The sequence below is a fragment of the Leucopleurus acutus genome (assembly GCF_964270905.1).
Source record: "Leucopleurus acutus genome assembly, chromosome: 5".
NCBI classification, from domain to species: domain Eukaryota; kingdom Metazoa; phylum Chordata; class Mammalia; order Artiodactyla; family Delphinidae; genus Leucopleurus; species Leucopleurus acutus.
In genome coordinates this window covers 42,881,585-42,908,386 of record NC_139147.1, presented here as the reverse complement: position 1 = coordinate 42,908,386, position 26,802 = coordinate 42,881,585, and the positions used below count along the sequence as shown (strand labels likewise).

The 26,802-nt window shown below is 37.6% G+C and overlaps 1 protein-coding gene across 3 annotated transcripts in view; it reads right to left on the bottom strand.

Moving 5' to 3' along the window:
• The window catches only part of NSUN3 (NOP2/Sun RNA methyltransferase 3), a 51,982-nt gene extending 27,018 nt beyond the window's left edge, over positions 1-24,964 (bottom strand). For all 3 annotated transcript variants that reach the window (XM_082840582.1, XM_082840583.1, XM_082840584.1), the window contains exons 1-5: positions 24,859-24,964; positions 23,932-24,041; positions 13,945-14,288; positions 4,725-4,879; positions 3,859-3,980 (exon numbers count right to left, since the gene is read on the bottom strand). In XM_082840582.1, coding sequence (XP_082696708.1) covers positions 3,859-3,980; positions 4,725-4,879; positions 13,945-14,288; positions 23,932-24,041; positions 24,859-24,873 — 746 coding nt within the window. In that variant the 5' untranslated portion in view covers positions 24,874-24,964. The remainder of the gene's footprint in view (positions 1-3,858; positions 3,981-4,724; positions 4,880-13,944; positions 14,289-23,931; positions 24,042-24,858) is intronic.
• Between the last annotated feature and the right edge of the window lie 1,838 nt (positions 24,965-26,802).

Genomic DNA, 26,802 nt, shown 5'->3' with positions numbered 1-26,802 from the left:
ACTACGTATATATCATTTTTAGCATATTATCCCACTTTGTTTTTCCTAATATATTTAAATAAAAATGAGGCAAGAGAATCTGATTATGTAGTGTGCACATACATAGTATGTAACAGAAATGACTGGTCTCAGAAATTATTTTGAGAAAAGATAATAAAGGTATACTTTCAAATGGCACTTCATTAATAGAACTGACTTACACTCAAATATTCCTTATATCCTTGTCCCACTTTCTCATCTTCTGAAGCATGTGAGAGTTGTATATAACTTATATGTTCATGTTGTATAAATTTAATAGAAGATTCTAATTTTTCCATCTCTGTATGGATAAACTGAAGAGTCTCCAATAAGTGTATAATAAACTCATATGGTTTGGGATTTCCTGTCATCGTGTGCCTTCCAATACGCTTTTCATGCCAAAATAAAATCAGATTACTATTTTCACTATTATATATAATTATATACATGCATTAACCTTTTTAAAGAATTTCTAAAAAACCATTACATATCTACATTACTCCTTTTAAAAAGTTTAACATCAAAAAACTTCTATTAAAGTGTTGATTTTCATTGATGTATCACATTCATAAAAACATGTGTAAGATTAATGTTTGGCTGTAGAATATTTGGTAATAGAATATTGGTTTTTCAGAAGCTAAAATTCTGAATACTATGCAGGTTGCCTATTTAATGTAAATATGAATGATTTCTGGTAAAGTGAGTGAATAATAACCATGGAAGCTATTTTATATCTTTGAGCACCATATCTGTCAGCAGACATGCAGAAACATACAAATTGAGTCTTCAACAAAACAGTACAAACAAAAAGCTTTCCTTATTTGCCACTCAACTATCCTTTTCTCACTTCTTTTCTCCCTTCTGAGTGCCATCTTCTGTCTATAATATCAAGCTAGGCAATATTTGCTTGCTTGCTTTCTAATTGTTCTTTGCAAATGCAAATAAGGATCTGCTATCAATCCTTTATACTTCTGACTGAAACTCATACACATCAATGTATTTATTCTCTTGCATATGCTTGCATTTAAAACCTTCTATTTCTTACTGCAGAATAAAAGGACTGCCTTTTATTAAAGGATGACAAGGCAATAACTATATGAGGAAGATTTGGAAGAAAATAAGAGAAATTTCTTTGTATGTGATATAGTAAAAAAGCTATACCTGATCAGAAAATTACTATAGTCTCTATAGTCTTTTTTTTTTTTTTTTTCATTTTTTGGAGTCAGGGGCAGGAGATAAAAGAGAGATTGTGGCTGGCATTATCACTTTTTCCTATATCTTTTTAACCCCCAAATTTGTAGACGTTAGGGAATTAGAACCATTATCTGTGACTATAGCTTGTGTATCACGCTCTTTCCTCTTTATCATCATAATCACATAGCCAAGGGGCTCAGAGTTTCAGCTGCCTCAAGCAGCTCCTAAACCTCTCACACAGACCAGGCATCAGAGGCAGGGAATGCAGAGTAGTTGCTCAAGGAAAAGAATGGGAGGGGGCTGGTGTGATGGTCTTTCCCAATCACATATAATTACATGAAAACCTACACCATTGTGATTGAGATGTCAATTTTGCACCCTGTTAATATGCTGCTAAAGTGATGTGATGCTAAAGCCATTTCTTTTGGGGAGTAAGATGATGGGAGAGAGGGGTAGACACTAAAGAAGAGCCTCACTTGTTAGGGCACAAGATGGTGTGGATGTGAGGTTTACTCAGATGCATGATTTTTGTGATGATGATCAAAATGCTATATGATGTTAAGGGATATGTATTAAATGGGGGAAAAAACTAAACTGAAACTAAAATCATGCTTTGGTTATGTAAATGCAATACTAATCAAAATAAATTATGTGAATTGCTTTACATTTATGCCTAATTACCATGCAATACAATAATGATTATGTCATTATTTTTGTCAGATTAACTTTGTTATAAATTTAATTACATGTATAAATTCTAAATATTCAGCCCTTGTAATTTAGTATTTTTAAACAATTATTTACTGAACCCCCTTCTATATGCCAGACACCAAATTGCATATTGGGAATAAAAACAATAAGACAATCCCTTCTCCCATGGGGCTTACAGTCTTGTTGAAGAAAGAGACAAGTACTAGGTAGATGTCCAGCAGAGGAACTGAGAAACAATATATTTTTAAATGAAGGTAAGGACATGAGGGGAATACCAATCCCAGTCCTAGGGAGTTAGGTACGGGTTCAATAAGGAGATCTCAGAGCTGATTCCCAAAGAAATAGTAGAGATAGCCAAGAGAACAGGGAGAATGAGTTAGAAGAACTCTTAAGCATAAGAAACAGGAAATGCACTGGCCTCAGAATAAGAAACCATATTCAAAGAAGATGTGAATATCATACTAAGGAAGCTGAAATCTTAACAGGAACGGGGAACCACTGCAGACTTCAAACAGGAGAATGACATGATCAGATTTACATTTCAGATCAGATTTGGCTTTACTGTGGAGAGTGAAGAGAACAAAGTAGGTTTACAAGGAAAAGACTTCAAGAAATATTAAGAACAAAAAGGAGCCAGTTTCAGAACAATGTTCACACAATAACAGCAGTTTTGTTTTTTTTTTTTAACATATTTCTCTCTATATATATAGTTTTCATGAGAGGAAAGAAAAATGATATCCTCAGGAAGCCTGGCTGCTTACAGCTTAAAAAAAAATTAGAGGTCACAATGCTAATAAGCCACCATAAGATTTAGTGTCTGTTGGTGTAAGGCATCACAATGGCAAAGCCCGAAGTAACAGGAATAATTAACTAAAGAGCCAGATCAAGAACGTTTAGGTAAGAAAAAAAGACTTAGAGCTGGATCAATGCGACACCCCAAGAGGTAGAAGGGAAAGGTGGCATAGAGCTCGCAAACTATCTCAGGGTTACAGTAAATGAAAGGCTGACCTTGGAAGAATACAAACAAACAGTCTAACTGCCAGATGAAAAATGTTTAAGAACCCGCTGGTTGGTGCTACCTGGAATCACCAGAATGAGCTGAGACACAATCTCGTACAGAAACAAGACCATGTATTAGTACTGGTTGTAATACTTTGGTAATGGCATATGTTCACTGTTGTGAGTCAATCAGAAGTTGGAAGTAAAGCATGTTGTCAGCAGTGCATATAAACTGTCACTCATTCTCATTCCACATGTAAGATCATTCCACACATAAGAAGTAATGAGTGATAAGTTATCACTTAACTATATTTTAAATAGTCCAAAGAATTTTTGTTCCACATTAAACAGTAGGAATTACTTGGAACTAGGGTGTAAGTACAAATTTCTTTTGAAACCAGGACAGGATGCCCCAAAATGACTCTGTTCTGAAGAAACCAAGTATCTCTCGTGGTCATGCCTTCTGGAAAATTCTTAAGAGGAGAGATAAGTGCTAACAACAAACTACAACTTCCTACTCATGCAGAACAATGTGTTCATTACTAAAAAAAAATGTGTCCTGGTCCAAAGCTACTCTTACGGGGGCTGCTCATATTCTGGTGAAAGAATACGGTGATGAATCCTACGCTCAGGATGGTCCTGATAAGCAAACAGCTTTAAACCATAGTAAAATCATTTGTGTCCTTTAAAAGACAACGTACAGCAACACTAGATTTCATTGAGGGGCTGTGGGGACAGAGGGGGCAGAGGTGACATTATAATACAAGAGCTGAAAGGGAAGAGGTTGAGAATTTTCTGGGTGCAGACTTTGGAGGATTAATTATTGACACCTACACAGGAAACCCTCCATTTGGGAGCTGCCCTGTGTCATGTTTTGTCATGCCTACTTAAATTATATTAGAAACCGAAGTAAGCTTTTATATTAATAGCACTCACCTTAAGAGTTCTATCTGTAGAAGAGGCAAATTCCTCCTTTGGCTTATCCTACAGGCTGCATTCTGAGAATCAGAAGAGAACAACCAACTTCGATCATTTGAACACGGAGCATCAACTAACACCTACAGAAAAAAAAGGACACGTAATGCAAATATGAACTGAAAATATATCCTCAGACACAAAGTATATGGGAAGCTAAGTAAATCATGACAAAAAGTAGCAAATAAATAAATAAATTTATTTTAAAACCGAAAATACACCTTGGTTAAGTTCTTCATGACATTTCTTCACTAATACTTGACAGAAAAATTTCCTGTGCACTTTCAGTGTTTGGGTTTTTTAGTGGGGGGAGAATGAGAGGACTAACAGTCTACTAATATCTACCAATATTTCATATTTTGATGACAGCAAAAACTTTTACAAGTTACTCATTTTAAACAGATGTTACTATACTTCTGAATTCTCAGCATTTATTTTTAAGAACTAATAATCCAACTTCAGTTTACTGAAATGCTTTCTTTGCCTTCAACTGTCATACTCTGATATGAAATGTTACCGAATTAAAGCAATACTGTGCACATGTTTGAGTACTGACCCAAATAATATCTGATCTCTTCCTGAGTATCTTTGAGGTACCTGGAAATAAAAAGCATTCTATAATCCCCAATCTCAATGTTTCCGCTTCCTCTGAACATGCTGACCATCAAATGAAAACTGCTTCCGTGTTCACTTTATCAAAACTTCCCAGGGTACTGAGAAATTGTATGAGGCTATGTCTGGAAGCAGATGGAAAACAACAACAACAAAGCAACATAACAGTGGTATCACTGGGAGTCTATCAGTCTGTCACAATGTAATAAAAGTACCTTGTCAAACGTTTCAGGCTGGGAATCTCCCATTTCTCTGCCGTCCAATTCAGACACTTTAATTACATTTACCAAAGGCTGTGGGATGAACGATTCTAACGTCTGCCTCAGCCACCTCAACCTCAGACTATCGTATTCATTACAATGAAGATAACCTAAATGTAAAGGATTAAAAAGTTTTAAAACGAACACAACGGAATTGTTAAATTTCCACTTTTGAGCAAATAAATTTCAAAAAGAAATTGGTTCATCATAATTATGCAGAAATAGGGCTCAGAGGTAAACATTATGATTCTCTTATGTTTAAAAACAGATATACACTCACAAACACTTCATAAAACATTTACCATAGTCATGCCCACAGAGCCTCTCAGAAGCTCTCACCATTTACTCATTTAAATTTCATTTTGAAGATGAAAACTTTTAGAGAATTGTGGATTCCCAAAGATATGCTATACAACCAATACCTCAGACACAGTTCTCTCCTAAAGCTCTTAAGAGTAAATGATATATAAAGTTCCTTCTAGGACAGAACACCTTCATTTTAAATAAACGAAATGTGGTATGTGGAAAAAAGCATGTAAAGTGTAATTGGCTTTACGATAAGAAAGACATGGGCTCAAATTATGAGCTGTGAGACTGTGGGGAACTTACTTAGCTCTCCTCAAGAGTCTCAGTTTCCTTATCTGGAAAATGGGGACTGTCCCTAGTGAAGGGGTTCAGAACACACCACTTCAAAATATGCTGCTTTGACATATTGATTATTTTGAGTTAAAGGCACTTGAATAACAGCTGATGCACGAAGGGCATTTTGACCTTTCTTTTTCTTCCTGAAAGCAGGAGGTGTACTCCCATGTGAAATATACCCTCCCTATACCAGGAGGAAAGAAACATTCTTATCACCAGAAACACAGAGTCAAGGCCAAGAGAAAAAAAATCTGTATGCTTGACTCCTGTTACTCTGTCTTACGTTGGTCACAGCCAGAAGCCCTAAGAGGACACAGGAGAAATTTTACCACCTCTACCTTACAAAGTGGTTGTTAAGATTAAATGCTACACCCTAAACTTATACAGTACTGTATGTCAATTACATCTCAATGAAACTGGAATTTAAAAAGTAATTGTGATATTTTAGTAACATATCTAGCATAGGACTGCAAAAGTAGTAACAACAAATGTTTATAATAATTACTAACAATTCTTGAGTCCCTATTAAAGGCTAAGCACTGTTCTAAGACTTTACATGTAGTAACACATTTAATCCTCACAAACCTATGAGATAATTTTGTTATGGTTTCTGTTTTACTGATAAGGAAACTGAGGCCAAGAGAGGTTAAGTAATTTGCCCAGGTTCACAGAGCAGGAAACCAAGACACTTGGTTCCAGAGCCCTACTTACTTTTAAGCACCATGCCATGCTGCTTCTCAGTAATAGAAGGCATTTAGCAAATGGTTCTCTCCCTAATAAAATAGTTGTTTTGTTCTTCCTTTATTTAAATATATATTTGTAAATATTTATATATATTTATTATGTAGTGACATAAATTTCCTATAATATATATTTAAAGACAAGCATATTTTTAAATGCATAAAAATATGAAGAACATCAAAAATTACCTAAAACCCATTGTCTTCAGATAAGCACCATCTAACATTTTGATAAATAATCATACCATATTTCTTTATGCCTATATGCACATATAAAACTTATATAAATGGAATTATATATTTTTGTAGTGTCTTTTTTTCACATTACTCTTCATCTACCCCCTCCACCAACTGCCCAACTACCCCATATACACATGCTTATATAACTGTCTACATACCCAGGATTATATTTACACACTTCTCTGTCCCATTACTCTCCATATATACCAATATTTCAAAGGCAATACCACCAAGTCAATCAGTAGATATATAAATCATTTTTTTTTTTTTTTTGGCTGTACGCGGGCCTCTCACTGTTGTGGCCTCTCCCGTTGCGAAGCACAGGCTCCCGACGCGCAGGCTCAGCGGCCATGGCTCAAGGGCCCAGCCGCTCCGCGGCATGTGGGATCTTCCCGGACCGGGGCACGAACCCGTGTCCCCTGCATCAGCAGGCGGACTCTCAACCACTGTGTCACCAGGGAAGCCCTATAAATCATTTTTAAAGGCTGCTAAATAGTACATAGAAAAAAAATGTGTCCTCCTTTATTCAACCATTGCTAACTGTTGGGCATTCACACTACTGTCACTAATAATAACATTCAATAAGCATCTTTATAAAAGTGTACTTTCATAATGTGCTTTTATTATTAACGGGATATTACCAGAGGAATAGATAGGTTTGGGTAGGGGAATTTTTAGTTTTAGTAAATACTACCCTGTCCCACCACCAAACTCTCACAGAAGTAAGTTTTATTATTAGTCTGATATGGCTTGTTATGCTGTAGTATAATCCTTGCTGTCTAACACAATTCTTTTCATTTGTCTATTCATCATTTGCTTTTGCTTTTCTGTCAACTGCCTATTCTTATCATTTGACCTTCTTTTTTTCCATTGCACTATTTATATTTTTCTTACTAACAGGTAAGATGTATTTTCATATTTTGAATATTAACCCTTTATCTGCCATCTGATTTGCAAATGTTTCCTAAATTGTCTTCTAAATTTATTTGTAGTATCTTTTTAAGTACATAAGTTTCACAATTTTTTTAATAGTCAATCATATCATTTTTATAATTTCTAGGTTTTTTTAATTTTATTTAAGGTGGTATTTTCAACTATTAGATTTTCAGGTCTAATTCAACTAAACATTCACACAGGCCACATTTGGCATCATCCTACACAGGACAGAAACTACGTCTTTTGCCAAGAGGGCAGGTGAGACATTGCTTTTTCTTGGAAGGCCTTGTGGCAGTCCACACAGGTGGTAATTCAGGTGCAAGAAGATGAGCCTCATGTTGGGCAGGTGCAGGAGCTGTTCTGGTTTAAAAGCCTCACGTCCCACAGGAGCCTATACCTCTTCTAACAACTCCACAGGCACAGCTTCCAGGGTCCCCACAAGGGACATGCCCATTTACAAGAGTCACTGCACTCAGGCCCAAAGCATGGCATCCCCATCAGGTCTTTAGGGTTTATTTACTCTTTCTCGCAGTGCACATTCATTTTATCAGTCAGGGTCATTCTTATCAAAAGCCTAGAAACAAAGTGACAATTTCTGTCAGGTTACCAGGGAAACAAATCAAGAGAACTGAAGGTGAAATTCTAATGCAGAGTAAGAAAGCTTTCTGTAAACTCTTTGCTCAAAAGTATCTGTGTATACGTGTATGTGTGTTTACACACACACACACACATATTGTTGTTTTTCTGGTTGTCACTCCACTGTTAAAAACTTGTAATGGCTTCCCATCATCCACTAAATAAAGTTCAAACACCTAGCTTTAATTAAATGTCTGTAATAGTGAGACCTCAAGAGAATTGTTCAATTTTAACCACTAACTCAATTATTTCACCAAAATATTCTGTGCTCCACCAAACTTGACTGACTCGTCTATTTGTCAAACATACTATGTACCTCTCCTATAGTACTTAACATATTTTATGTCATAGCAGAGTCCATGTGCATTGCTTACCTTTGCCACTACCAGGGCTCCAAATTTCTATATAGAAGGAGCTCAAGAGATGGCATCAATTTTGTTAGTGGGGAAAGGAGCAGAAAATCACCTTAAAGCTGCATTTGTACAGATAGTACATTCTTTTTTATTTAGTTTACACTGTTTTTTGGGGTGGTTTTTTGGAGGATTCACTAATGCAGCTTATGGATAGGTGTCTGAAAGCTCTGTCTTAGCCTGAAATCTCTAGAAAACAGTCTAAGACAAAAGTTTACATTATAGAAGGGGTACAGTCCCAGGGACACAAGAATGAGAGAAAAAAAGGAAGTAAATCATGCAAGGAGGGAGCACAAATATAAGAGGGTTTGTAATAAAGCTAGCTACAGCTTCGCTCAGTCTCTCAGGATATGTCCATAGTCTGAAATTACGGACCCTTGTCAGAAACTGGCGTTTAGTGAAGTAGAGACGAAGAACAAATAATCTACTGGCTTCTTCCTGTATCCAGCCTCTCATTGGTTAAAGTCCATTCCAAGAGTTGATAACTCCTACACACTTCAGGTTTGTGTTATCTGGCCCCTCCCAGCAAGTACTAAGGAAGCCAGAGAGTCCCCAGCCCAGGTGCAGCAAGCACTCGGGTGTGGCGACCTCTACTTGTCAGTTGGCACCCATCCAAAGGCATCCCCAATCTGTGGCAGTAGTAGCAATAGCAGCAGAAAACTGCAGGATGGCCTGAGCCTTTGCTAGGGTTTCTCCAGTGTGGAAACAATTCAAGTGGCTCAAGCCTTAAGGTGAAGGGTAGCAGGAAACGTGAAGCCAAACATATCTGTGATGGTGTGTAAACCAGGGCCATGACAACCCCCAAAGTCATACCCTGTCTCCACCCTGTCTGACAATACTAAGGAGGCTCAAAGGAAAGAATTACATCTTAATTTCATTCCATTTCTCTCTTTTTCTGATTTAGATATTTTACATTCTACTTCTATTCTTTTAGTGGTAACCCTAAAGATTTTAACATGCATATATAGAAGAAAAATCTAAATTAAGGCAATCGCCACCATTTTTCCTAAAAGATATAAGAATCTTATAACACTTCCTCCTAAATAAGATGCTACTGACATTGTGTATTTGGGATTTATTAGGGCTTACTTTTTTTTTTTTTTTTTTTTTGCGATACGTGGGCCTGTCACTGTTGTGGCCTCTCCTGTTGCAGAGCACAGGCTCCGGACGCACAGGCTCAGCGGCCATGGCTCACAGGCCCAGCTGCTCCGCAGCATGTAGGATCCTCCTGGACCGGGGCACGAACCCGTGTCCCCTGCATCGGCAGGCAGACTCTCAACCACTGCGCCACCAGGGAAGTCCTGGGCTTACATTTTTTAAGTGCATAAAATGTTATTATCATTGTCTTCCATAGTCAACAACTGTTAGATTTTCCCCATATATTTCCCACCTTCTTTGTTCTCCATTTCTTTTTGTATCTTCTATCTTCCATCTAGTATGGCTTTCCCTCTTCCTCTAGAATTGTTGGTGACAACCTTATACTCTTGCTCTCTCTTGGTCTAACAAAATGTCCATTTCACTTTTGCTCTTCAAGGATATTTTGGTGAACATATTTCTGAACTGACAGTCATCTTTTCTTAGCACATTGAAAACATCATTCCTCTGAAAGCTGGCTTCTATTATTACACTCAGAGGTCAGTCCTCAGTCTAACTGTTGTCCTTTGAAGGTAAATAGTTTGTCCTCTCTGGCTGCTATTAAGATGGTTTTTTATTTCCAACGTTCTGCAACGTCATTGTAATGGTCTATACTGGCTTAGCTGTGGTTACAAAATTTCAGAGGGTACGTCCATTCCTCCCCCACCACCAAAGTTGAAGACAGGCTTTCCTTTCAGTCCCTTGGAAAGGACAATTTCTTCCTAGTTTACCTTATTGGAGGGAATAGCATTTTGGAGTCTCAGCTTTACGTAAGTTAGTCTCCTAGTAGATGCTCTATTTGAGCAGGCTCTGGCTTTCTTTTTATTCCCACATGTTCATGAAGCACTAGAAATCAATGTGCAAGTTTTGGGGGGAAGCAAATGCTCTCAAGTGAAAAGCCAGCTTCAATGCTCGATTTACCTCCTAGGTTCCCAATCTTTTAATTTTTGGCCACTGAGTATTTGCAGATCATTGACACGTTTAAAAAGATTTTGTTTTTCTTTAATATTATATCCCATATTTTTAAGTTATTTTCAGCAGGAGAGTTGGCTAAAATACATAGTTTGTCATACCACAGGAAACAGAAGTCTTAGGTATCTCTATATCCTTCAGAGCTCTACACCTACCATCCAATGCCTCGCACATTGTATGTGCTCACTAAATGTGGCTGACTTGATGTGAAACATGACATTATAATAAAGAATATTCAAATTGCTAAACCTGAAAATCAGGGAAGCTTTTCATTAAATTGTAGCTTTAGTCAAGATTCTCAATTCAGCATTTAAAAATAACTCTCAGATGAAATATAACTTTATACTATATTATTGTTTGGTCTAGACATAGATTTTATTTGAAATAGGCTTAGATTGGTTAAACTTTTTAAAATATATAATGTAAGGCATCACAATCCAAGATTCATATATATACTAAGACTCACTACATTGAGACAGAATTTCATGCTTAAATTGTCAAAAATAAACCAAATCTTTTTTTTTTCAGCTAAGTAGAAAAGAGGGTGAATTTAAAAAATTCTTGAAGAAGTCATTGTGGTTTTTCAGGAATAGCATTTTGGAGTCTTGGCTTTATGTTTTATTTTTTTACTACATGTTCCAAAATGGTCATTGCTAGTATGATTTCCAAAAAGGAGGTGCACCTAATGCAGGGAGTTCTAGGAGATGAGGGAGCAGGAAGGAGGGCAAAAGCAATTTCAGTAAAGAAAGAAGTCTTTCTAATCTTCTCTACCACCAAAGGCTAACTAGATGTAAAAAGAGTATTACTGACAGAAAAGAGAATTTCATGCCAGCCCTCAGCAAGAAAGTTGATGAAGCCACTCCATCAAGCTGGGTCATTCTTAATATGTTAATGCTTTCCTACTTAGAATTGTTTTCTCTTTTTCTATCAACACCAGGACATTATGAAGGCTATGCTGACAAAAGCAGAACAAAAAACAGTGGACAATCCCTCACTGTGCTAACAGGTGGGAGCAGCTGGACCAGAAGAGAAGTAGACTAATTTTTTTAATCATCCTAAAATACGAGCTTTTTAATCATTCAAAGCTGTGAGCCTCCTGGCCCAGAATAAAGGCCAGTACTGATCTAAAGAAATTCAGTGGATAAATGCACACTTAGTGCAGCCATCATTTTAAGCTTTGCTTATAAAAGCTTTTTTTAGATGGCTTCTGCAATCCAAATTCAAGCACTGTAGCTAACCTAATTTGGGCTTTGAGCATCAGCATGAAGACATCTGTACTTCTTAGTAAACCATTATCATTAGCCCTTCATAGATGAAAAGCTACTTTACTTGGAACACTGCCTGTAATTCATTGCCCTTGATGTAAGAACAGGACGATTCTTCTGCACTTCAAACTCCTAGAATATATCTGTTTGCCTTTGGATTCCTAATCTGGAATTTCCTTACCATAAACATGTAAAACATTTATAGCCTACTAATGAGGATAATCTAGGATTAAAATGTCTTCTTTTCAAAATGGTACCCAAATTTGGCATTTCTCTTCCATCTTTCACAATACTAAAAATTCTATATTCAAAATTGATGCAACAAACAAAATAAGAGTACTGTCAAAGAACACACAGTGAAAGTAATAATAATCCTTATAACATGATTCCATAAAATTTCACTTTCAGCTCAAATTGTAAAATAAAATAACCTTACAAAATAAATAATCTCTTTCGTTGTGATTTCTCACAAAACAATACAGCAAGCTTCAATAATAGAGTTTTAACCACAATTTGAGAACACACAGTATGGTTTCACCTAAATATACAGTTAACTGATAAATTTGTACCAATGCCTGGTACAACTGGATTCACAGTTCTCATAAAAATGTTTGTAATCTATTTCAATAGGAATGCTATCAAAGGAAGATATAAAGTGGCAGTCCTCAAACTAGCATATGCATGCCCTGGGGATACATAACAACTTTTTAAGGGATAAGCAGGCTTAGATAGTTTCAAAAGAATTAATTTTCAGATCATCAACTTCTTGAAAAAGGAGAACACCTCTGGTCAGGGCTTCTCCTAGGATAACGGCCCTTCACCAACTTTACAAATGAGGAGCAAGCTTCCCACCCATCCCGTATCTTATTACAAGTTGTTCCAGGGCATAGAAACCTCCATAGCCCTCCAAACAAAGGCAGTTCAACACACTGTTGCTTTGGCTGAGAAAGTGAATGCGTCTCCTAATTAGGCAACACAGCCTTTTTAAATTGAGATGGTTTCTAATCCTTTGCCTTCTTCAAAATCAAAAATAGACCTAAAGAGCGTTCACATAGTAAATGATTAAAATAATGCTTGGTGAAAGATATCTATGTGATTTAGGGTTATAATTCAGGAGTTTAAAGAACTAGTGAGATTACTATAACACAATTCCCACCATCTTTTTATCTATGTGAACAGCATTTGCACTTATAAAAACAAAACCATCAAACAAACAAAAACCAGACAGAATTGATGCTGAGCCCTGTCTTATCTAACCATAAGTAATTTTCATTCAGGGAAACCTAAAGTAATAGTTTAAACGTCCCATCGTCTCATTAAGAAAATATAATGAATGCATTACTTTTAACAAATATATATAAAAACGCATATTACATACAGTTCATCATTTTTGTACTACTAATAATAGTAATGATAAGTCATTTCAGAAGAACTTTTAAAATCTTTAGAATTGCACTGTCCAATACTACATCCACTTGCCACATGAGGCTAGGAGCACTTGAAACGTGGCTAGTCCAAACTGAAATGTGCTATAAGTGTAAAATGCACACCAATTTCGAAGACTTTGTAAGAAAATGAGAATACAAAATAGCTCATTAATAATTTTTATTTTGATTACATGTTCAAATAATACTGTGGACTCATTGGGTTACAATGTATTATTAAAATTAATTTCACTTGTTTCTATTTTTAATGAGATTGCTCAAAAATGTTCAATTATATATGTACTTCATGTTATATTTCTATTGGACAGAACTCTCTTAGAACCTTATGGTCCAATGATACAAAAATTGATTTTAAATGTATATGTTTTTAAATGTATATTGTTTTAAATGTATATGTTTTTGTTGCACAGAAGTATGACAAGGATATCAATACAAGACTCTCAAATGTAAAAGTAACAATAAAATTTTAAAAATCTTTGTCATTAGCTTATCAGCTAATGACATTATCTGATAGATTTGTGTTCACAAAATGTTGTAGTTTTGTTCCCAATTACCTGCCAATTAAGTAGCTGGAAAAAAAATGTTATTTACACTATTTCCTCAGCTAATATTTCCATTCTTTTCCACACTATCCTGGATTTTAGGCTTTCAAAGTCTGCAAACTCAGTCTTACATTTCTCCCCGCATACTTTAAAAGTATTTTGTAACATGTGGATATTTAAAAGTTGTCAGTTATGAAAAGAAAAGTACATTACCTGGATAAGCACACTGTAGCAGAGCTATCGATTTGCCTCCAGGGCCAGCACACAGATCCAGAACCTTTTCCCCATCCCTCAATTCCAGAGCCAGTACTGGGAGAAGAGAGGCAGCATTCAGGAGATAGTATTTTTTTAGGTTTCCAGTTTGGTGTCTTTCTGAAGGCATTCTGTGTGGAGTTCTGCTAAGGTAACATTTCATTGATTTAGGATAGTAGGGTAAAGATCCTTGAAAGAGTGAGTGATAGCCCTTCAAATGTAAATCCTTTTCCAGTTCAAAAGGATAATTGAATCGGTTAAGAAGCACAGCATATTGCCAACATGATGGAGATGTTAGTATATCCCTAGAGAGAAAAAGAAAAACAGAGGGATATTAATATTATACACAGCAATACAATCTTATATTACTAAGTGAGGGAATGTGGTCCTAGTTTTACACTTTACTTACCTGTGATTTTCAGAGCCAGGAGTAGTATTACAGACTTTTTCTTTTGCCTCAGGCTCCCATATTGCTCAACCCAGTACTGTTATGTTCCTGTCTATGTTTAAAACTTTGATATTTTGTTCATCGTGGGTTTTTTTCTTTTGTATCAGTTTTGGTCATTAAAATAGTATTTACCTTGGTTACAAAGTTTTAGGGGCTCTGCACCAAAGAGGAATGCCTCACTTGCCTCAGTCTAGTCCCTCCCTGCAGATTATCTTGCCAAAAAAACATGGCCTGTCTTTAACATACCTCGAAATCCATCAAAATAGATTTTAGTCCATCACTCTTTGCGCAAGGAAGAGTTTTTCTTGGAGACAAAATTTAAAACCTGAGTCTATTAATATTAAAGGGAAAAGTACTATCATTAAAGGGTGTTTAAAGGAATGAGTGTTCAAGTTTTCCTCTGATGAAGATAAAAGTATGGAAAGCTAACTACAGTGAACACTACAGTAACAGAGTTAATGAGGCCATCAGTGAATCAGATGATACAAAACCAAGGATGGTTTAAAAATCACTCATGGATTGATGGTGCAGGTTTTCCCTGCCCCCACCTCTCCAACAGACTTACCTTCCTCATTTTTTACTTGGTCCAACAGTTAGATCTGTTGACAATCACAAGCTCACATCAACTGACAAATGATACAGCAGAAAATATTTATTTACAAGCTGACCTTTCTAGCTGAGTTATTTGGGAGCCTCATTAACCACAGTCAATTAAGTAAATTCCAGCTGCTACTCACCCTGGTGTGGCCTATGTGAAGAATGGCTGAATTGAAATGTAACACCTGCGATGCTGGATGTGTGCCATGTGAATTTCAGTTGAGGCTAACATGTGAAATTGCTCTTTTCACTGCCTCTTACTATGATGGTGCATCACAGAAGCCCAGTGTTTCAGCTATACCGGAGGATGCCAATCTCTTTAAAAACATGCTTCACAAACTTTAGCGTGCATGAAGTGCCTGTAAGAGACGGCTGGGCCCCACCCGGGGCTTCTGTAGGTCTGAGGTAGAGCCTAAGAATTTGCATTTCTAGCAAGTTCTCGGGTGATACTGATGCGCTGATCCCCAGGACCACACTTTGGGAACCAATGCATTACACTGGACCCTAAAAGGAAATCTATGAATGCCACGGTTGTAAACCTTATGTCAGTCCATCCTCATCTTACCCTCCAAACTGGATGAATATCTATCCAGAGTTTTGAGTCATGTAGTAACAGGGAAATAATGCTCAGAAACATAATTTTATTAATACAGACTAAAGTGGCTTGGCTTTAAATCATGTGTCCATCCCTTAGCTAGCAAGGGCTAGACACTTTCAATTGGCTTTATATACTTTCAATTGGTTAATATCTGGCAGGGCAAATCTCCATCCTTTTTTCTTTTTTTCTTCACAACTTCCAAAGCTATGTTAGAATGTTTATTGTTTCAGATGAACATGAGAATCAATTGGTCAATTAAAAATATTTTATAAAATATTTGTATAGATAAGTAGATAGATAACTTTGACTAGGATTATATTAAATGCACTAAATTTGGGGAGAATTAACATTTTATTGTAGTCACTCTTTCCAACTTTCACCACAATATGTTTCTCCATTTATTCACATTTCCTTTCAGATCCCTTAGTAAAGATTATTAATCTTGCATATTTCACTTGACCTTACTGTATAAAAGGATTGTTAGTTTAGGAATACTACTGATTATTGTACATTATCCAATATGTTAAATCTTGAAGGATGAGGAGGAATTAGCCACAGGATGAAATGAAAATACAAATTCCAGGGCAAAGGCCATAGAGGCCATAGCACGTGTACAGGCACAAAGGTATGACGGACAGTGCATTTGGGGAATTAAAAGTAGTCTAATGTGGCAGAAGGTTATATGGGTCAAGTATAAGATGATAAAGTTTTAAAATATTACCTTATAAATTTAAAATTCTTATAAATGAGAAGTCATTGAAAGACTCTGTGGGGGGGGAGCCTTGTTAGATTTGAAAACATGTACTTATGGCAGAGTGAGGCAGGAATCTTCAGAAATTATTCTATCTCATTCTTCAACAACTAGATAAAATAAGCCCTTGCTCAGAACAAATAAATTTTCTGATCCCTCTTCACCTACACCCAGCCTACTGAACTACCTGAATTTCCTGGAGCAAGTTTTCTTTAGCCTTTAACAGTCTCAGCATAGACTGTTCCCTCTACCTAGAATGACCTTTCCTCTCTCACCCCCTTCAGCCAGACTTAACTCTCCTACTTGCTATTCATGGGGCAGTTTAGGCCTTATCTTCCCAGGGAAGCCTCTCTATCTACCACCCAATCCACCCACTCCATCTCACCCTGATAATATTAATAATAAAAATTACTGATCAGATGCTTACTATGTGCTTTTTGCATGCTTACCTCATTTCACCATCACAACAACCGTGAGGGGCAGCTATTATGCTCATTTTAGAGGTCAAGCTAACTGAGGCTTTCAGAGATTTGGCAACTTACCCAAGGTCACATCACTGTTTAAAGAGAAGTCCCTGATTCAAAATCCGCTGGCTTTAAAGCCTAATAGGAGTGTGAGGCCCTGGTACTGTAGCACAAGTGGCATATGACAGGAAGGAGAAGAGAATTTCTACTCCAACCCTCACCTAGTGCCAGTGGCCCCATTCTTCCTGAAGCTTGACATACGCAGCCCTTGGGAACCAGCTGCAACAGGATCAATTCAATGAAGTGACTGCTAAGGCTGCTGGGGCTGGTACTTTCCAGCCCAGAGAAAGCAAAGCTGTGTATTAACGTGGGTCTCAGCACCCACCTGCCAGTAACCTCGTCTTCCCCCAACACACACACACACACCCTCCAGCGCTTGCATTGGTGGGATGCCCTGATGCTGGTGGCTACTCACTTCAAAAGCTCTGATGGATGGGCAAGTAGCCCAGCAGACAGTGGAGGGAGCACATATTAGAAGACTCAAGAAGACACTGGCCAGGCGCCACACTCCAGGTCTCCTCTCAAGATTCATGAGGAGGAGTCTGAAGCTGCGTCACTTAATAAACTTCAAGGCCAGAAGTGCAAGCACACCATCAGTCAGCAGAACGGGGACCTAGAAGATCAGTGACCTGCAAATATTTTGCTAGTACTTCCACTGATACCATTTTGAAAACAACTATGTACCCTCTGGAACATTTTAAGTTGACATCAAAATCTTCACCATATGTTTAAGGATATAATTTCCAGCATACTGTAAAAATTGACATTTTAAAAGACAAATTATACTACTTTTTAAAATCTATCCAGTGGAACCTAAATACCAGAGTGATTTTGAAACCCAGCACTGTCCATTTAAAAATTCATGGACTGACTCTTCTTGAACAGGTGGAAATGTTATACTGTTCCTTTCCCTTTTATTTACATTTTATTTCCCCATATAACTTTATCCTAATACATTTTTGTGCTTTTAATCTTTATTACCCTATCATATTTCTCTCTCTCTCTCTCTCACACACTCACACACACACACACACACACACACACACACACGTGTATATACTAAATTTGTTTTCACTGTAGCCATAAAGCTCTGTGTTTTATGGTAACTTCTGCATTAGTCACCAATAAAATTACTAGTACAAAATTGATCAAAATAACTTATAGATTTGATAATCTATAAATAATTTGATAATTAAACATAAAAATTCATAGGAAATTTTTTTTTTTTTTTTGCGGTACGCGGGCCTCTCACTGTCGTGGCCCTCTCACTGTCGTGGCCTCTCCCGTTGCGGAGCAACAGGCTCCGGACGCGCAGGCTCAGTGGCCATGGCTCACGGGCGCAGCCGCTCCACGGCATGTGGGATCTTCCCGGACCGGGGCACGAACCCGTGTCCCCTGCATCAGCAGGTGGACTTTCAACCACTGCACCACCAGGGAAACCCCATAGGAAATGAATCTCTTAATGAAATGAGCTTTTTCTCCCTCATACATCCAGCAATGAATACTACCTAGTGCTATAATGATCAGGGTTCAACATCAATTCCTATTTTGAGTTTCTAGAAGGGGTGAGAAAAACCTTCACTTAAATAAGTAGGTGAGAATTAAATATATTTTGTTAAAACAATGTCTCCGTTTTGTTATAATTCTTTCTGAGTTATGATCTCAAATCACTAAATGACATATCTTCAAAAATATTTTAAATAATCTGTTGGCTGACAAATCAATTGGAGGTCCTTTACTTATGCTGAAAGCAAAACTTGGAGACCATCTGACCTGTCAAAGAATTTGGTAGTCCTTAGTCATTTACAATTATTGTACAATAGTCTCTGGCAGGGGGAGTTCTGACACCCTGGAGGAATGCAGTGTGGAAGAGTCAGGATGGTGAAAGTGTGACCCTTCTTGTAAAGCGGGACAAAGACAATGTAGAAGGGCAGGTTAGTAAAGGGGAATAAGTACCCCCTCAAGCAACAGGGGAGCGGAGTAATCTCCTGAAAAAGCATACATGAATGTCGAGGATCTGGAAGTTGATTGCTATAACATGCCTGTGCTCACATATCCCTTGAAAATTGCACAATATATTATTTGGACAATGTTTGTTATATGATAACATGATTTTCAACTTTGCTGTGATTTTCTTTTCTCTTACTATTCTATACTCCATTCTACCTTCCTAACTAATGATGAGGATAAAATATTATCTTATCTACACATCACTAAGCACAACTGCTTAGTCCTGTATAAATGCACAGATTACAGAACCCACTAAACATTCATGGTTAAAATACAGAAATCCCTCTTGTTTTATTGCTATTATTACCCACTAGAGGGCGCTCATTCAATCATTTTAAAAGTCTGGTTTAGAAATCAAGAGTAAATCAACTCATGGAAGTGCATCAAGGTATGTTTTCATTCCATTTTATTTCTATTCTTCAGAGTGTCTAATAATGAGCTGATTGTTTCCTACTCTTTCTTGACATTATTTCCTCCTTGTTTCTCATGGAAGGGCAATCTATGTCCGTATTTGTTAGCCACAGTACCTCAGATTGGAAGTCCTGAGTGGAGGTTTGTGTTTGGTGGAGACAACAAAAGGCTGAAAAGACTGCACACAAGGAGTCCCTTATGTCCCTATATCAGGAGACATGTGCATACACTCCCAAGACTGGGACTCCAGACCCTTCACAGCAGCACACTTGGTAGAGGAAAAGGCACAGACTTTCAAGGCACAGGCTTGGACTGGCCATAAACTGAGACACCCGGAAATTTTTCTAATCTCTGACTCTAAAAGGGGCTAAAAGTTACTACTACACAAGGTGTGCACAGATTAAGGTTGAAAATGTGTGTAAAGCCAAATAAGGGTCCAAACAGAAATCTAGATACTAGTTCATTTCTGTTTTCTTCAACCAGCCCACTCCACCCCTACCCCCCCTTCATTCTGGTAATGCAATCTGGTTATATAATATTTTTTACTGCTATATGTGACCTCTGGGTTAATGAAGAGAATGTTTATATATATATATATATATTTACAGACAGGTCAGACTTAACTATGGCTTTTTTTTTGCCTTCCACAAAGTGCACACAAAATTTCCAAAGTTCATAAAGATTTACAATTAATCCTCCCCTCATATATATTTGAGGGCAGACTATATATAATCCTCTTTGTATTCCCAATGCTTAGCACAATGCCTGGTATATAAACACTGCCTAAGTTGTGAATACATACGTAGACCACTTGCACAAGTCTTAAGATACTGGTTCTTCAAGACCCTCCCTTGTCAGGGAAGAGACAAGTCAGTAAATTATGACAATACAACCTTGAACAAATTACAACAGCTGTATCATCAAAATGCAATGGAAACACAAAGGGCAGAACTAATTTTGCCAAGCGCATATGGGACAGCTTGATGAAGAATAACAGTAATAGTAATAAAAATAATTCTCAGATGTACTGAGGGCTTACAATATTCTAAACACTTCGTTTTTATATGTAAATTCATTTTCTCTTTCCAAATAATTATATGAAATAGATACTATTTTTCCCACTTTACAGACAAGGGTAGTGAGGCACAGACATGTTAAAGAATTCTCCTAGGTCACAAGCTACAAGATGCACAGGTGGGATCTGAACTCCCACTTTAACCACTGTACAGAGGGAAAAAGGAGAGCGTCATTCCTGGCCCGAAAAGACGACGGAGCCTGTCTAGTCATGATAAGACATTTAGTCCAAATATAATACTGCAGACAGTGGGGGAGCAGAGGAGGCTAGTATCCCAGGAGTGACACGTTGCAATACGGCAGCATTGAGAAGCAGCATGACAGAGTGGGTAAGAGAAACTCCCAGGGCTTTTCCAAATGTGAGCTACGTATCACTGGGCAAGTTACTTAACCTCTGCATGCCTCAGCTTTCCTATCTATAAAATGGAAATAATAATAACTACCTCGAAGGGTTGTACAGGATTATGTTATCATCTGTAAAGTGATTAGAACGCTGTCATATAGTGTCATAGAAGTGGATGCTAAACTAAGCAAACAAACAAATACTAAAGGGGAGAGACTATGGAAAAGGGCTGTTGCAATGTCAGGTAAGAAACAATGATGGCCTGACTAAATAGTAACAGTGATGATAAAAAGGAGATCCAAATTAAGAAACTTCTCAGGTAAAAGCAAAAGCACTTGGTGGGCATTTAGATTTTGACGGGGGCAGGGTAGTGGTGTGTGGTGGTAGTACAGAGTTAGGGAGACCCCAAAACCACCCTTACTTCTGACACCAACTATTAAGTTCGGGTTCCCCAAGACCACTCTCAGGTTGATTATTAGTTAAAAGCGATTTTATTAGCTGTATTATAAGCTATAACTCACTGTTACACTCATGGTTATGGTTACAGCTTATTACAGTTAAAATCGGTAAGATATGCAGGATGCAGAGTGTAGGACAGTTCAAAGCATGAAGCTTCCAGTTGTCCTCTTCAGTGGAATCATGGACAAGGATAACTTTTCCCCATAACGATGTGTGACAATATGCACAGGAGTACTGCCAACCAGGGAGTCCTGGTGTCTAGATTTTACTGGGGCTCAGTAACACAAACATGACTGACTACCCACTCAGCTGACCTTCAGTCTCCAGCCCCCCTCCGGAGGTTGGAGGCAGGAGCCCTAGCTGATACGGTGGCCCAGAGCCCCCACCTCACATCACGTTGTTACACTCCCCCATGTTGCCCAAGCTCCCAGACTTTTAGGCAGAGCATTCCAATGGCTTAGAGATCACCTCCAAGGAGCTGAGGGCAAATGTCAGACCTATCTCTGAATAAGGTTCATTCTTCACTAAAAGGTAGTAAAAGTGTGGAGGAGGAAAAAGGAAACTGATTGATAGTGATGCCTTCAACTGAGATAGAATATGCAAGCAGCAAATGGCAACATAGGTTTGGTAAGGGAAAATAATAATCTGCTTTTGAGTTTGCCTGGTACGAAACTAAGTAAAGTTATCAGAAAACACTTAAGCTTGGCAAGGGCTGCATCACCTGAGATGACAGCACACTGAGGGAAGTTCAGAGTCATGCCATGAATGGGCTCACCTTAAGGAGAACATGTAGGTAACAAGTAGGGCAAAAATTGAATCCGGGTAAACTCCCAACTTCAAAGGGCTGCTAAGAGTGTGATAGCAAGAAGTTTTTACAAAACGATAAAATTAAAATAAACACTAAACCTACCCCACTACTACAGAAAACTAAAACTACTGAGTAAATTATTAGCTTTCTAGATAGCACAAAAATGCACTCACCTTTCCCTGGAAGTACATAGACTCTGCAAGCACAAGACTATGTCTTGCAAATAAATAGTTAAAAAACAAAAGTATTTCTGTTCTTATTTCTCCATGCCATCCTCCATGCTCAGACTACTTTCTAAGCTGAGAAAGCCTTTATTCTGCCTATGGCAAATTTAGCACATGTTTATGCAAAACTTAAATTACCATGAAAACCCAACAAAAAGGTAAATGAAGCAGAAGGCATGGCTAATTAAATAGACTGCTCATTTTGTTTAGGGTCAAATAATAATTTATAAATCTGTCTGAGCACAGTAAATAGAAAAATAACTCATTACAGGGTCTGAGCAGCCAGATAAAGTCTGAGACAATAGACCTCTTGAAATTTTTTTTTTAAATCATCCATTTATGCCTAATTACATCCCAGGTATGAGAGGCATATAGAATAGGGGTTAGCCGTGGGAGTTCATGAACGAGAGAGCCTGGGCACAAATCCCAGTTCTGCCACTTACTAGCTGAGTGAACTTGGGCAAATTACTTAAAGTCTGTGCAGTTCCCTCAGGAAAAGTGGGAAACAAACTTCAGAGGTTTGTTCTAAGGGTCAAAAAAAGTCAGTATTGCCTGGCACATAATAAGCATTCCATAGGTGTTTGGTTATTTGGCTATTCTATTTGAGTAACTCTGCATACTGAAAACCTCATGAATTAATTACACGCTTCACTATTCATTCCTTTCTTCTCTGTGAAAGAAGACACCCATTTAAAAATCTAGTTTTGAAATAAAACTACAACTATAAACTACATTTTCACGTTACAGTATTTACAAGTTTCTAAAACAGTTTGTCTAAAATTATTTCAGAACCACTTCATACTTTATTAAATCACCAAGACCTGGCTTCTCCTCAGGTCTCTGCTGGCACCATCAGGCTTTGTTAGGTAAGACTAGGTACTCCTGCCTATTTCTATTGGGATATTTATGGAATTAGCAGTTTATATAGTTTTAATCATGCGCCTCCTCCTCCATGAACAGACTGTCTGAAAACTGGTCCTGGGGACTGTCTTGCTCTTTGCTCTTTGTATTTCACAGTGTATGGTATACTGTATCAGGCATTCAGTGTAAAGAACCCATAGAGCAACATACTGACCAAACACAAAACTCACTAAACATACAAATCGAACTTCTCTCACATCTAGGCATTAAATATTTCTCATTTCTGTTTTCTATAATACATTTAAATCATTTGTGTGTGTGTGTGTGTGTGTGTGTGTGTGCGCGCACACGCGCGTGTGCACACAGGCATGTGTGTTCAAAACACAGCCAGCTATAGATATGGGGAAGAAATGTGATTACCAAATAAAGTGACTTCAGCTGAGATAAAGCAGTGTTGGCTTTAAAGACTTGTTGCATTATCTCCTGAATCCCAGAAACTAGTTAAATATCCTCAAAATTTTTCTTTCAGATTTTTCTGTTACAGTATAATTAATTTTGTCAAACTGGTGGGCAGTCCTGTTTCAAAGATCAAAGCAATTTCTTAAGGCAAGGGCATACCAACTTTTGCTTATAACAAAATTATCACTACAAAGTTTTCTTTCTACCCTTTCCCTTTTCCCATGAGCCAATCTATTTCTTCCTCCTTCTCCCTTCTGAAGCCTCAGCAGGAAATGGAAACCAGGTTTAAATTCCTTTATCTTTTATCTTCACAGCACCCCTCCCCCAGATGGGTTTATTTCTTGTTCTATCATAAAGCATCAAGACATGAATTATACTAACCTTACTGTATGCCAGGCATCTCCAAGTTCTCTGGAATATTCCTTTTCAAAATGATCCAATACAACTTTGCAAATCTGTTTTGCAACCTTCCTCTCTGATTTTGCTTTCAGCTATGATGATAAGAAAAGGTTGCTGACACACTCTGATGTTACCAATTTACTGAACTTCAACATTATCAGTACAGTCTTTTTTCTTAAGATAACAACACTTTTTTCCCCCTGATAATTACTAGTTCTTACAACAGGAGTTGTACCTCACACATAACAAAACTGTATTGATTATCTACTTATGAAAAAAAGGTTTCTCCAAATGATTATTGCTCAAATGTAAAGCAAAGGGTAAAGCAGAATTGCGGTGTTAACACAAGAATGTGTGTCAAAGGAACAAAATTAATTTAAATAAGCCACTCTATATGTTAACATTAGGGGAACTGGGTGAAATGGGCACAGGAAGTCTTTATTATCTTTGCAATTTTTTTGGAAATGTAAAATTATTCCAAAATAAAATGTATTTAGAAGAAAAGTCACTCTAGTTTCCTGTGGAAACGTCCTTGCAGTTCTATTTCATTTACTAATCCAAGAAAAGTTTACCTATGTAACAGATATCCTTTAAGCTCCCAGGACAGTACAGAGTCTCAGCCCTCCAAGAGCTTGCATTGTGCTCAAAGCTGAAAGGAGTGAATATTAAAGTCTGCAGGCGGGACTGCAGACAGGTTATTTGAGGCGGATGTGAGTCTTGGGAGAAAACGACAGAGAACGCTCACGAACAAGCGTCAAAACACTCGGCATTATTCTAGAGCTTTGGAATGAAGCCACAGAAACCCAGAGATCACCAAGTTCCCACATCCCAGCCCCCTCCCTGGCCACGCCGTCGGTCGATAAAGTTTCTGGTTCAGTCACAGGCACCCGGCTGGATCCCAGCCCTCACCCGGGTCAACATCATTCCGTCAGCAGAGGTCAAACAAGAAGTCAAGACCACCGGGCACCTTAAGCTTGCAGGGAACCAACGGCTCTGCCTCTCTCCCGAGTTTCGCCGGAATTCTCTCCCGTCCCTCACTTTTCCGGTTCAACTTCTCGCGAGATTCTGCTTTGCCTGAGTCATCGAAATCTCGCCAAAAACCCTAGGTCCCGCGAGAGGCAAGCGCAAAGTTACTTCTGCAGGTGGCTGAAGCAGGCGGTGCCTACCTGCTCCGGGGGCGTGGCTGGAGCCCGTGGGCGGAGACTTGGGCAGCCTGTCTTCAGAAAGTCGCGCCTCACGCTGAACAGTCTCTCAGTGCTGTGTGCTTGAGGCTCAGTAAAAGGATGGAAGTGTTTGTCACTATTAGGTACGTTGTATGATCGTTGTTCTAAGATGTTCCCAGAGGCGAAGCTAGTTACTGTTAATCTACCAAATCCGAAGACCCCCGTTATCCCAGATATTCAGGACTCAATATAAAAGAACGGATATGATGAAAAAGATATTGTCACGCATTTCCTAGAAATGGCCCACTGGGATAATATCTCTCTTTTAATGGGAAGGGTTAAAGGATTAAATTGATTGAAATACACAGGTAAAGCGTCTAGCATAGAGACTAGGGAATAGTAAATGCCCAAATGTTAGCTGCTACTGTGTATTATTTTCACTATCTTGATCTTCGTGATTATCATCAAGTTCTGATACCAAATGCCTGACGACCAAAATGACCTTACACCCTACACCCTAAAAAATGACCCTCCTCACCCACCTTTACTAGGGGGAGTGTTACTGGTTCTCAGGAAAGTAGTCCCTAATATTTAATGCCCATCATAATTTTGAGACCCTTGATGCTCCAAATATCAGTATAGTGTATAATATAGGTGCAAATCTTAGGACCATGTAAAAAGATAAATTTCATTACCCCAAATGTGATTTGAAGCTTAATATATTTATTTATTTAAACAGGTTACCCAATAATCTAAAAATGAATTTAGATTTGGTGCAAAAGAAAATATAGTACTAAGGAGTGAGATGATTAAATGCAGTACTTCGTTGAAAGTTTAAGGAAAAGTCATTAGTCTACCTTTTAGCCTCAGAGATTTTATATACTTTATTTTTTTCTGTACTCATTAGATTGCTGCATTTAGTGAATCAATGTGGTAGTATATTTGCAATGTAGACATATAAAAAACTTTAAAGGAGGTAGTAGAAATCATATTTACTATCTTTCTATTAGGGAAAGGGGATATGTTATGCTTGGAAAGTGGTCATATTTGTTCTGTTATATTGTTTTGTGACTTCTTTAGCACATTTCTGTTTTCTGAATTTTAAATAAACTAATGCTCATTGAAGAAAAAAAAATTTAAGCCTATGAGAATGAAAATCATGCATAATGCCACTAGAGATAATCACTATTAACATTTTGGTGTGTTTCTCTAATTTTATGCATTTTCAAGTTTGATAAGACTATGTATAATGTATCCTCTTTGTTTTTATAAGCATTTTCTTTTATTAAAAATTCTTCATATACAGTACATAATTTCTAGAAGTTGCATAGTAGTTGAAGGTATGGAGGTTAACATACTTACTAGCTATCCTATTATTGATAGACATTTTTGCTCATGAATCTTTGCATGTCTGATAATCTTATAATTTTTAATTATGTCCTTAGTCTGGGTAGGTTTTCAAATCTTATTATTTTATTTCTGTTGTAAATTACCTGCTCATATCCACTTATCTAGAGCTGTCAGTGCTATTTATATTTGAGATGTTAACCATATCACATTTTCAACTACTTTGCCAATTTTTCTTACAATCATTTGATTTTAAATGTGAAAATAGGGCTTCCCTGGTGGCGCACTGGTTAAGAATCCGCCTGCCAATGCAGGGGACATGGGTTTGAGCCTTGGTCCGGGA